The sequence below is a fragment of the Pteropus vampyrus genome, unplaced genomic scaffold, assembly GCF_000151845.1.
Source record: "Pteropus vampyrus isolate Shadow unplaced genomic scaffold, Pvam_2.0 Scaffold504, whole genome shotgun sequence".
Lineage (NCBI taxonomy): Eukaryota > Metazoa > Chordata > Mammalia > Chiroptera > Pteropodidae > Pteropus > Pteropus vampyrus.
This window is the reverse complement of record NW_011889285.1, coordinates 225,804-235,901: the sequence shown is the minus strand read 5'-3', so window position 1 is coordinate 235,901 and position 10,098 is coordinate 225,804. Positions and strand designations below refer to the sequence as shown.

The 10,098-nt window shown below is 37.6% G+C and overlaps 1 protein-coding gene across 1 annotated transcript; it reads right to left on the bottom strand.

Annotated features, from left to right (window-relative positions):
• Window positions 1-4,716: 4,716 nt before the first annotated feature.
• Window positions 4,717-5,652, bottom strand: LOC105307566 (olfactory receptor 51I2-like). The gene has a single exon (XM_011383114.1). The coding sequence runs from the start codon at window positions 5,650-5,652 to the stop codon at window positions 4,717-4,719; it is 936 nt and encodes a 311-aa protein (XP_011381416.1).
• Window positions 5,653-10,098: the final 4,446 nt, after the last annotated feature.

The following is a 10,098-nucleotide window of genomic DNA, read 5'->3' as shown; positions in this document are numbered from 1 at the left end:
ATCCTCTACCTTCAGAGTCTTCACAGCCAAACAGGGATCAGATCTCCTTCAAAAAGATATTCTCTTGAGTTTAGGATTTGTATAACAAGAATATTTTAGGTTGGGAGGAGTAAAAAAGACTTATTTAGTCTAAGCTCTCTGTAATAGAACACAACAAATCAGCAGAAAGAGAAGAATGTGGTGCAGTGAATACTATATCCTTGGACATAGATGGAATTGGAGATGAATGCTATGTGCAGTATAACTTTACCTACTTAAGCTTTGTGCAGATTTGTTTCTTTAATTTTAAACATAGAGATATTAATACCTACCTCAGAGAATGGTTCTGACAATTTCATGTGGGACTTAAGCAATCAGTGAGTGTTTGTGTCCCCCATTCTTTCTGCCTTCTCTCTCAGGCATTCTCAAAAGGGATCAATCAAATTTAGATTATCCTCAAATTTCTGTTAATAATGATCTCCCCTTGTCATTGCCTTAATGATACTCAGAACTCATTTTTGAGGGAGACAAGGACATAACTTACAGATGAGCATATAAACAGGATATATGCACTGTGTAACTAACTCAAGATATTATGATGGCAAAAATATTTCTAGAATCTGACATTTTCCTCTAGTTTTGACCTGCCATCAAGTTTAAGAAAAGCTTCGTCTTGTTCTGTCTGTTCTATCTATCACACAGATTCAGGAAGCTAGGGGAGTGATCAAGGAAAGTCTAGAGAGCTAATTTTGGGGTAGAGTTGGGACTCCTTCTGGAAGCTGTTTTAGGAGATTATGGGACTGAACACTCACCACAAGCAGAACTGACCTCTGAGCTCACTTCATCAAGTCCATGGCATCTCGAGTCCTAGGGCTGTAATGCTGCTTCTCTCTTTGTAAACTGATCTGCTCTGGGATGGGGAGGAGTGGAGAGGGTTCCCTGAGGAGCAATTACCCAGGTAACTACATCACCTCTTTGCAATGTCCAGAGACTCTAAGGGAAAAAAGTAAGGGTGTAGAGTCAGTACCTCTGTGAAATGAGTATAATAATATTATTCACCTACAGAGAAATAAAATAATTCATATGTGTAAATTGCCTAGAAAAGTGTCTGGTTCATAAAAAGTCCACCATAAGGGTTAGCTAATATTGTAACTATTATTTCCTGGAGAAAAAATATATTGATCTACTATGGCTTATCAACTATCACTCTAACAAACATGCATTTACCAGTAAAGAGCAGGGCACAAAACTTTTGGTATCCAGAGAACATCAAGGGTGTATAATATCAAGAGATGACAGAGTCCAAGGGGTTAAGCAATTATGAGAAAATTGCCAGATTGGGTTGGGGCAGGAGAGGGGAAGATTAATCAGAAAGATATAACAAATAGAACTCCCACTACAAGGTGACTAGAGAGAGTTAGCAGAAAATGAGTATATCCAGAACCCAATACTAAAGAGGATTTAAAATTGCAGAATCAGCGAGTTTGGATTATTTGTAGGTGTCTGATTTGCTGGCTTATTTTCTGACTGACAATAGAAAAAAAAAATGATTTGACTTAAAAATCCACCATGACCTATTAATAGGACTTTTAAAAGTTGTTCTGAAAATATATTTTTTTGTGCTGCTGTTTTAACAAGAAAGAAAGGAGCTCTGTGTAATTGGTAAGAAGATGCTTTAAATGACATGTTACATGGATAGATTAGATCTAGATACAAATAAAGTCAAGAGTGAGCTGAGACTTGGAGAAATGGATTAAGTGAGACATGGTTATAATACAGTCAAACAAATCTAGTGTGAATAAAATGTGATACACGTACACAATAGAATATTACTCAGCTATAAGAAAAGATGAAACACTGCCATTTGTGACAACATGGATAGATCTTGAGATTATCCTGCTAAGCGAAATAAGTCAGACAGGAAAAACTGAGAACTATATGATTTCACTCATATGTAGGATATAAAACTGAAAGCAACAAATGAACAGGACAAAGAAAAACTTTAGACACAGACACAGTTTAGTGATTATCAGAGGGAAAGGAGGAAGGGGGGAAGTAGATAAGGGTACAGGGGGTTAGATATATGGTGGCAGAGATTTGACTTTGAGTGATGAACACACAATGCAATATACAGATGACATGCTATTGAATTGTATACTTGAAACCTCTATAATTTTATTAACTAATGCCACCCCAATAATTTAATTTAAAAAAATGAGGGAAGTTAGGAGATAAATGACCAGAAAATGAACAGAAAAAAAATACTTCTGCCTCATGACTAGGTCTAGAATATGGCCATGTAGTGAGAGAAGCCAAAGTAGAATTGAATTCAACTTTATTGCAATTGAAGAAAATTAGAAGCTGTGATGTAAGATCATTGAATGGATGATACATATAGACACTGGGATCAATTTGGAAAGCTGATATATTTTCCCCCAGATGTCAGTGCCTGTTGTAAACATTAGCAAAAATACACACATGAAGGAGGTTGTCATTTTCCATTATAAATTGGGATTGCGTTCTGGAATATATTTGGTCAAATTTTTCTTTACAAATTTCCAGCACTCTTAACGCTCATTATACTTTTAAACATTGCTTTTCTCTTGACCAATATATGAAAATTAGTGTTTATTTTTATTATAATTTATTTTAAACTTATTGTAATTGCATTTTTTATAATTTATTATTATTACGTTTATTATAGTTTTGTTTATTAACTATGGTACTCAATTAAGCCACACCAAGAACAACACCTCACACCTTTCTCAGAAAGACACATTTCATAACACTGTAACTAATGAAACAGAAAATATTTGCAATGTTTCTGTGAGAAATGTTTGCCCACCAACTTATTTTTCAGCTGTGCAATAACTTACTGAGGAGAATATACATTAATGGGAACATTGAGATGGAATTTATGGTTTTAAAAAATGGAGGCTATACTTTTCTGCAACAAGGAAACAGGAATTATATAATTTATATTTTAAAAAACATTAGGAATTTTGAAGCATCAAACAGTATATTTTTGTATTCCGTATCTCACATGAAGTTTTACCATAATTAATAAAAAGCAGAAAAATCCCAATACTCCACACATGTAAATGCACACAACACATATTTTAGTTTACACTATCAGAAATATATTTGCATTGTGTGTAGACCTTAATTTTACATAAATTTTATTCATTTTGAGATAATCATTTAGTCATGCATTTTCTCTGTAGTTTAGCCAAAATCATCCTTCCATCTATCTATCCATCCATCTATCCATCTATCCATCTATCTAATCTATCTATCTAAGATACAAGTTTCTTTAAGAAAAAAATGCCATTTTATTGTATTGTATTGTATTGTATTGTATTTTATATTTTATTTTAAGACCAGTTATTTTACTTTTGACACAATGGAAATGCCTGCAGTAAGACAACAATGGGATAGCTCACTTATCTTAGAAAAATAAATTGAATCTTTCATAAAGTTGGTCCCATGGGCTTAATGGGATAGATCAAAGAAAAAAATCCCTAAAATTGACACACACACACACACACACACACACACACACACACACACAGCCATAATGTTAATTTCTAGCCATGTGATATTTTAGGTTTAGTAGGTTATTCCTGCACATAATGAACTTATGATTTTTTTAATTGTATTCCAGAACTTTGTATTAGTATTAATTCTCTTCAATTTCTTAAAATGCTTTAAACAGATTTTGACAACTATTTAACATTTTTCATAAGTGTTTCTTATAATGTAATATGTCTTAAATGTCCACAAATTTAAATTTCTTCTTGGAGGACAAGGAAAATTTGTTCTTTCAATCTAGATCAATAAAATAATGAGGTTATCATATAGATGTCACCACTGCCAATCATTGCCGCATCAGCAGAATTATAAAAAAGATTAGAATAACTCATTCTCCTCCCCTTTAAAGCAGACACTGAGATGTGGACCAAGGATACGTACACAGCACCTAGAAGAACATTATCTGTACTGCTCTTAGTATGTTAAAGAAAGAGTCATGTGGCACAGTAAGTTGTTTGGGAAAAGCATCTTCATCTTAGTGAATGTATTATTCTTGATATTTTTAAAACAATATATATATATAAAGTGAGAACTCTTTTTGTTCTTCTTTTTCCCATTGCATATTCTTCCAAAAGAACTGTTATCGTTATCAATTTTTTTACACGCATAAACTAATCAATATTTTCATGTGATTAAATGTTTTACAAAAGGTTTTATCAAATATATGTATATATGTGTATGTATATATATAATTTGCTATTTCTTGCTTAAGGCTTGAGCACCTATCAAACTGTAGAATGCTCCACAAGATCTTAACTTATTTAACTATTTACATACTGATGGACACTTAGTTTTTTTTTTAATCTTATTGAAAACATTGCTGAAGTAAAAAATTTTATTCAAGTCTCGTGTTCGTGAATAAGCATCAGAGTATGAATCTAGAGCAGTGCTAAGAATTGAAATATCTGGGTGAAAGAAAGAGCATGCACATTTTAAGTTGACATATACAGCAAGATAGATGATATAATACTATACAATTCTATTTTAGGTTACAATATCTAGAATAAGAAAATGTACACTGTCTAAACATTTTTCAAGCTTTCTGAGTTTTACAAGGTGATAAGCTCTCCCTCCTTTCCTGAATCACCTTTGGTGGTGCAAATGACTGGCTTTAAGGTAACAATCTTATCGTCACTGATCCTTTTATTATTTTCTTTGAAGAAAGAGTCGAATTAGTCCCTGGCGAATCTGCTTGGCCCTAACACTGTAGATGATGGGATTGAGCACAGGAGGCACCAGAAGATAGACGTTGGCCAGGAGCAGACGGACAGCAGGCCCAGTGTGCTTCATGAAGCGATGTACCAGAGCCACGCTGATCATGGGCACATAGTACACAAGGACTGCACAGATGTGTGATACGCATGTGTTGAGGGCCTTCCGCTGCTCCTCCCCAGACGTAATGCCCAGCACTGTGTAGAGAATCAGCACATAAGAGATGATGATGAGCAGCGAATCCAGACCGAAAGTGGAAGTAACGATGCAGAGCCCCAGAATGCTGTTGAGACGAGTGTCCGCACAGGGCAGTTGGATTAGATCAGAGTGGAGACAATAGGAGTGGGAGAGGATGTTGTGGCCACAGAAGGGCAGACGCTTTAGAAGAAATGGCAGTGGGAGCATGAGCATCACACTCTTTAGTCCAAGTGCAGCACCAGTACCAGCAATACGGGGCAGGGTCAGGATGGCAGTGTACCGCAATGGGTTGTAGATGGCCACAAAGCGGTCCACAGACATGGCCAACAGAACTCCTGATTCCATGATAGAAAATGAATGTATGGAGAACATCTGCAAAAGACAGGCTTCAAAGCATATTTCATTGGTACCAAAAAGGAAGATGCCCAGCACTGTGGGCAGCGTAGAAGCAGACACACCAAGCTCTGCACAGGCCAGCATAGCTAGGAATAGGTGCATCGGCTGGTGCAGAGAGCTGTTTTTCTTGATCACTGCTAGTATCAAGGTATTCCCCACAAGGGCCACAAGATAGATGGAGCAGAATGGGAAAATAAGCCAAGGGTACAGGGCCTCCAGACCAGGGAGACCAGTCAGCAGAAAATATTTTGGGGTGAATTGACTGCTGTTGAACATTTTCTTATGTCTGGAATCGGGTGACTTTGACCTAGGCAGGTGCCAGGGATACAACCTGGAGTGAGACACATAATGGTTAATAGACCTACAAATATCCGAGAAGGACTCACAAATATCTCTGCCTAGTACAAGCTGCCAATTTATATCCCTCTTCTTATCTGTAATCAGTTCCATTTGGTCTTCAGCACTAAACAAAAATGTTGAGTCATGACTTTCAAATAGGCATATCTCCAGAATAAGGATATCTAGTAGGAAACTAATCTCCATACTGGTTTCACTGTGTATATTTGGTAGGAATTGAACGTTTCTCATTTCTCTATCAAGAGATGTTATTGTGGGAAGAAAAAAAAATGGTGTAGATGATAGAGGTTCTGTTCATCCCTCTGGAGACCAAATCAAAGTTGTGATATGGAAACAAGGAGCAGCAGCAAGGAAAAATCGCCTGGGATGAATAAGCCATACAACTAGGGAGAAATCTAAGAAATCACCCTGCAATGGCAGAAGGTAGGGTGGAGTGAGGACATGGGGCTGCTGGGTCTCCAGCAGCTGAGTGAGACGGAGGCTGCAGCAGTGGCAGAAGCCTCTTAAAGGGCCACATCTGTGATCAGATTTTTGTGGTGATGGACCTGCTGACTCTAAGCACCAATGCCGATTAGGCTGTGCTCAGGGAGCAACAGGGACTTACAGGGAGACGTTGTTGGAGTGAGGGCCGAGGCAAGACTTGCTCTGTACAGAAGTGCTTGCAGTATACATTGTTCCATGTTGAGCTCTCCCCTCTACCAGTGTGCCTGACACAGTGCCGCCATAACCTTGTTATAACAGGTTGCTCCGCCCAGAGGATTCCCTGAAACCCCGCCTCCCCCAACTCGTGGCTCCACCTAAGTCACATCCAGGTATATCCTCAGCAAGTCGGGTGCTCCTTGCTGAGCAGCACCTAGACTCACACTGGAGGCAGTTGGCCTTGGTTTCTGGTGTGGCCTTTTGAGGCAACTATAAACACAACATCAGTGAATTGCTTGCTGAATCTTAACAGGTGGCCCCGGAGGGGTAAAGGCTTGGGCTAAATTTGGCCTGCAGCTGAACCCCTCTTAGGACTGTGCCACTGGACACCTACTTCACAAATCCACACTAATAAGATGAGAAGACTTAGGAGCTTTGCTTAGTACATAGAAACCGACATGCAAAGGCAACCAAAGTGGGAAGACAAGGAAGCAGAAACCACATGAGAGAACAGAACAGAAATCTAGATATAAAGGAGTCAAGTAATCTAACAGATGCAGAGTTCAAAACACTGGTTATAAAGACGTTCAATGAACTTTTGGGAAGTGTAGATAAATTCAGTGAGAACTTCAACAAAGAGATAAAAAAAAACGTAAAAATGGAAATGGAAATTATAAAAGAGAATCAGTCTGAAATGAAGAACACATTATCTCAGATGAGAAGTGTATTAAAAGGAATAAACAAAGTGAATAAGGAAAAGGATCAAGTGCCCTATCTAGAGGTCAGGAAAGCCAAAGACATGCAATAAGAATGGCAAGAGATAAGATGCCAAGACTACAAAAATAATTTAAGGAGCATATAGGATACTATTAAGGGTCTAAATATTCATCTGGTCAGCATAACTGAAGAAAATCAAGATGTTGAACAACTGTTTGAAGAAATAAAGATGGAAAACTTTCCTAACCTGGTGAAGGAAATAGACATAAAACCCTAGGAAGCTCAAAGAATTCCAAAAATCAGAGATACAAAGGGGCCAACACCAAGACACATTATAATTAAAGTGCCAAAGGTTAAATACAAAGAAAGAATATTAAAAGCAGCAAGAGATAATCCGATAGTTACCTATAAGGGAACACCCATAAGACTGGCAGTTGATTTCTTAAAAGAAACTGTGCATGTCAGAAGGGCTTGGTAAAACCTATTTGACAGGATGAAGACCCCAGGGTCTACAATCAAGGATACTTTATCCAGCAAAGCTATCATTTAGAGTTGAAGAAGAGATAAAAAGTTTCCCAGACAAAAATAAGCTAGAGGAATTTATCACCATCAAGCCAGTATTACAGGAAATATTGGAAGGACTTCTTTAAAAAGAAAAAAAGAAATGTATCAAAAACAGGAATAAAGATGTTTTACTAGGGATTTTGGGAAACATGGCGGAGAAACATCCTCAGATCTCTCTCCTTGAAACAACAAGCTGAATATCTAAAACTGAACAAAAAAACACCCAAACTGTACACCAGCATGTCTGAGCGTGGGATCTGAACATAAGAACTACCACAGGTCAGAACCCCAGGTTTTGGGTGGTAGACTGAGAGATATAGAGAAGCTGCCTCTCGTAGCCTCCAGAGCTCCTTGCAGGAGGAGAGGGAGCAGTGCAGGTGCAGCAACTTCCCTGAACAGCTATGCCTGGAAGTGCCATCACTTCTATGCAGCCAGCAGCAGGGCCCAGTCATCAGGGCAGAAAACAGAGAAGCAGGACAGGACCACAGAGAAACAACAGTTGATTTTTACCAATCCCAGTTGCAAAACTGAGGCTGAGCAGCAGCCCCCAACCCCCAACCCAGAGGGCCTTTCCCGCATACTCTCCAAGACTGAACACCATGGAACTCCAGGGGAATCTGAACAAATGCTACCGAAACTGTTGCTAACACTGACAGGGACTGAATGAGAGTAACTAGTATGATTAAATATCTACAAGAAAATAAAAAAAGACATTATTTAGGCTTTATATAAAGCAGAGATCCAAGAACCATAGACGCTACCTACTGGAAATCAAAAGAAAAGCGCCTTCTTTGCAACAGGCTAAAGAGAGACCTTTATGTAATAAATCTTCTTTCTAGAAAAAAGGTAGAATACATTTCCATTAATGCCCAGGCAAAGAAATAGTCCATTAAATACCATGAACAACCAAGGTGACAAGGCATCTCAGAAAGAAAGAGAAAAATCTCCAGAAAATAAGCTTACAGACATAGAAATATGCAATTTAAATGACAGAGAATTTAGAATGGTACTTCTGAAAAAACTCAGTGAGTTCCGAAACGAATCATATCAATGATTTCAGGAATTGAACAAACAACTAGATGAGCAGAACAAGGAGATTGACACTCTCAAGAAGAACAGAATAGATTTTCTGGAGATGAAGAACACACTGCAAGAGTTGAAAAATGAAACAGAAAGCTTGGGAAATAGAGTTGACTAAATGGAGGAAAGGATCAGTGATATCTAAGACAGAAATCTAGAAATAAATCAGAAGGAAGAAGAGAGAAACCAAGAATGAAAAATAATGAAACAGAAATTCAAGAACTAGCTGATACCATCAGGAGATGAAATAAGAATAATGGGCTTTACCGAAAGCGAGGAAAAGGAGCACGGACTAGAAAGCATTTTCGGCCAAATAGTGGATGAGAATATTCCAAATCTAAGGAATGAGCACCTAATTATCTCAACCCAAAAAAGGCCTTCACCAACATATTGTATTAAAGTTATCGAAAATCAATGACAAAGATAGACTTCTTAGGGCAGCCAGGGAGAAGAAAACGGTAACGTATAAAGGAAAACCCATTAGATTATCATCAGACTTCTCTGTGCAGACTTTACAAGCCAGAAAGGAATGGAATCAAATATTTAAACTATTAAGTTAAAGGAACTGCCAACGTAGAATAAGATATCCAGCTAAGCTATCCTTTAGATATGGAGAAATTAAGACGTTTCCAGAATTCCCCACTACGAGGCTGGGCGCTACAGGAAATACTGAAAGGGGTCAGCTCACCTAAAACAAAATGACAAAAAACAAACAAACAGAAAAAGCCATAATTGGGAGTAAAATGACTATCAGGCAAATAGAAGCAGAGGAGTGCAATCCTTACCAAGAACAGGGCATTATGAGCTTAAAAAATAAGATAATAGTTATTGCAGGATAGTAATGAAAGTTCAGCATATGTAAAAACAAATTGAGATAACAATGACTGAAAAGGGGAGGATTCAAAGATCCAAATTAGCAAAGGAGAATGGAGATAAGGCACTCACAGAAGAAAAGGGATGACTTTATATATAACTATCCTTTTCATATTCATAATGGTAACTACACACTAAAGAGTCAACACTGAAGTATATAACATAAAACAAGAAGAACCAGAGGCAAAACCTACAAAAGCCAACCAAAATAAAGAAAACAGAAGCATAAGGACAAGGAAGCAATGGAAACACCGAGCTACCAGAAAGCAAAAGATAAAATGACTGTAAGAAGACCTCATATTTCAATAATCAGCCTAAAAGTAAATGGACTGAACTCTCCAATAAAAAGGCACAGAGTTACTGAATGGATCAAAAAACAAAACTCAACCATATGCTGCCTCCGGGAGACACATCTCAGCTCCAAAGACAAGTATAGATTTAAAGTGAAAGGGTGGAAAATGATATTTCAAGCAAATGGCATTCAGAGAAAAG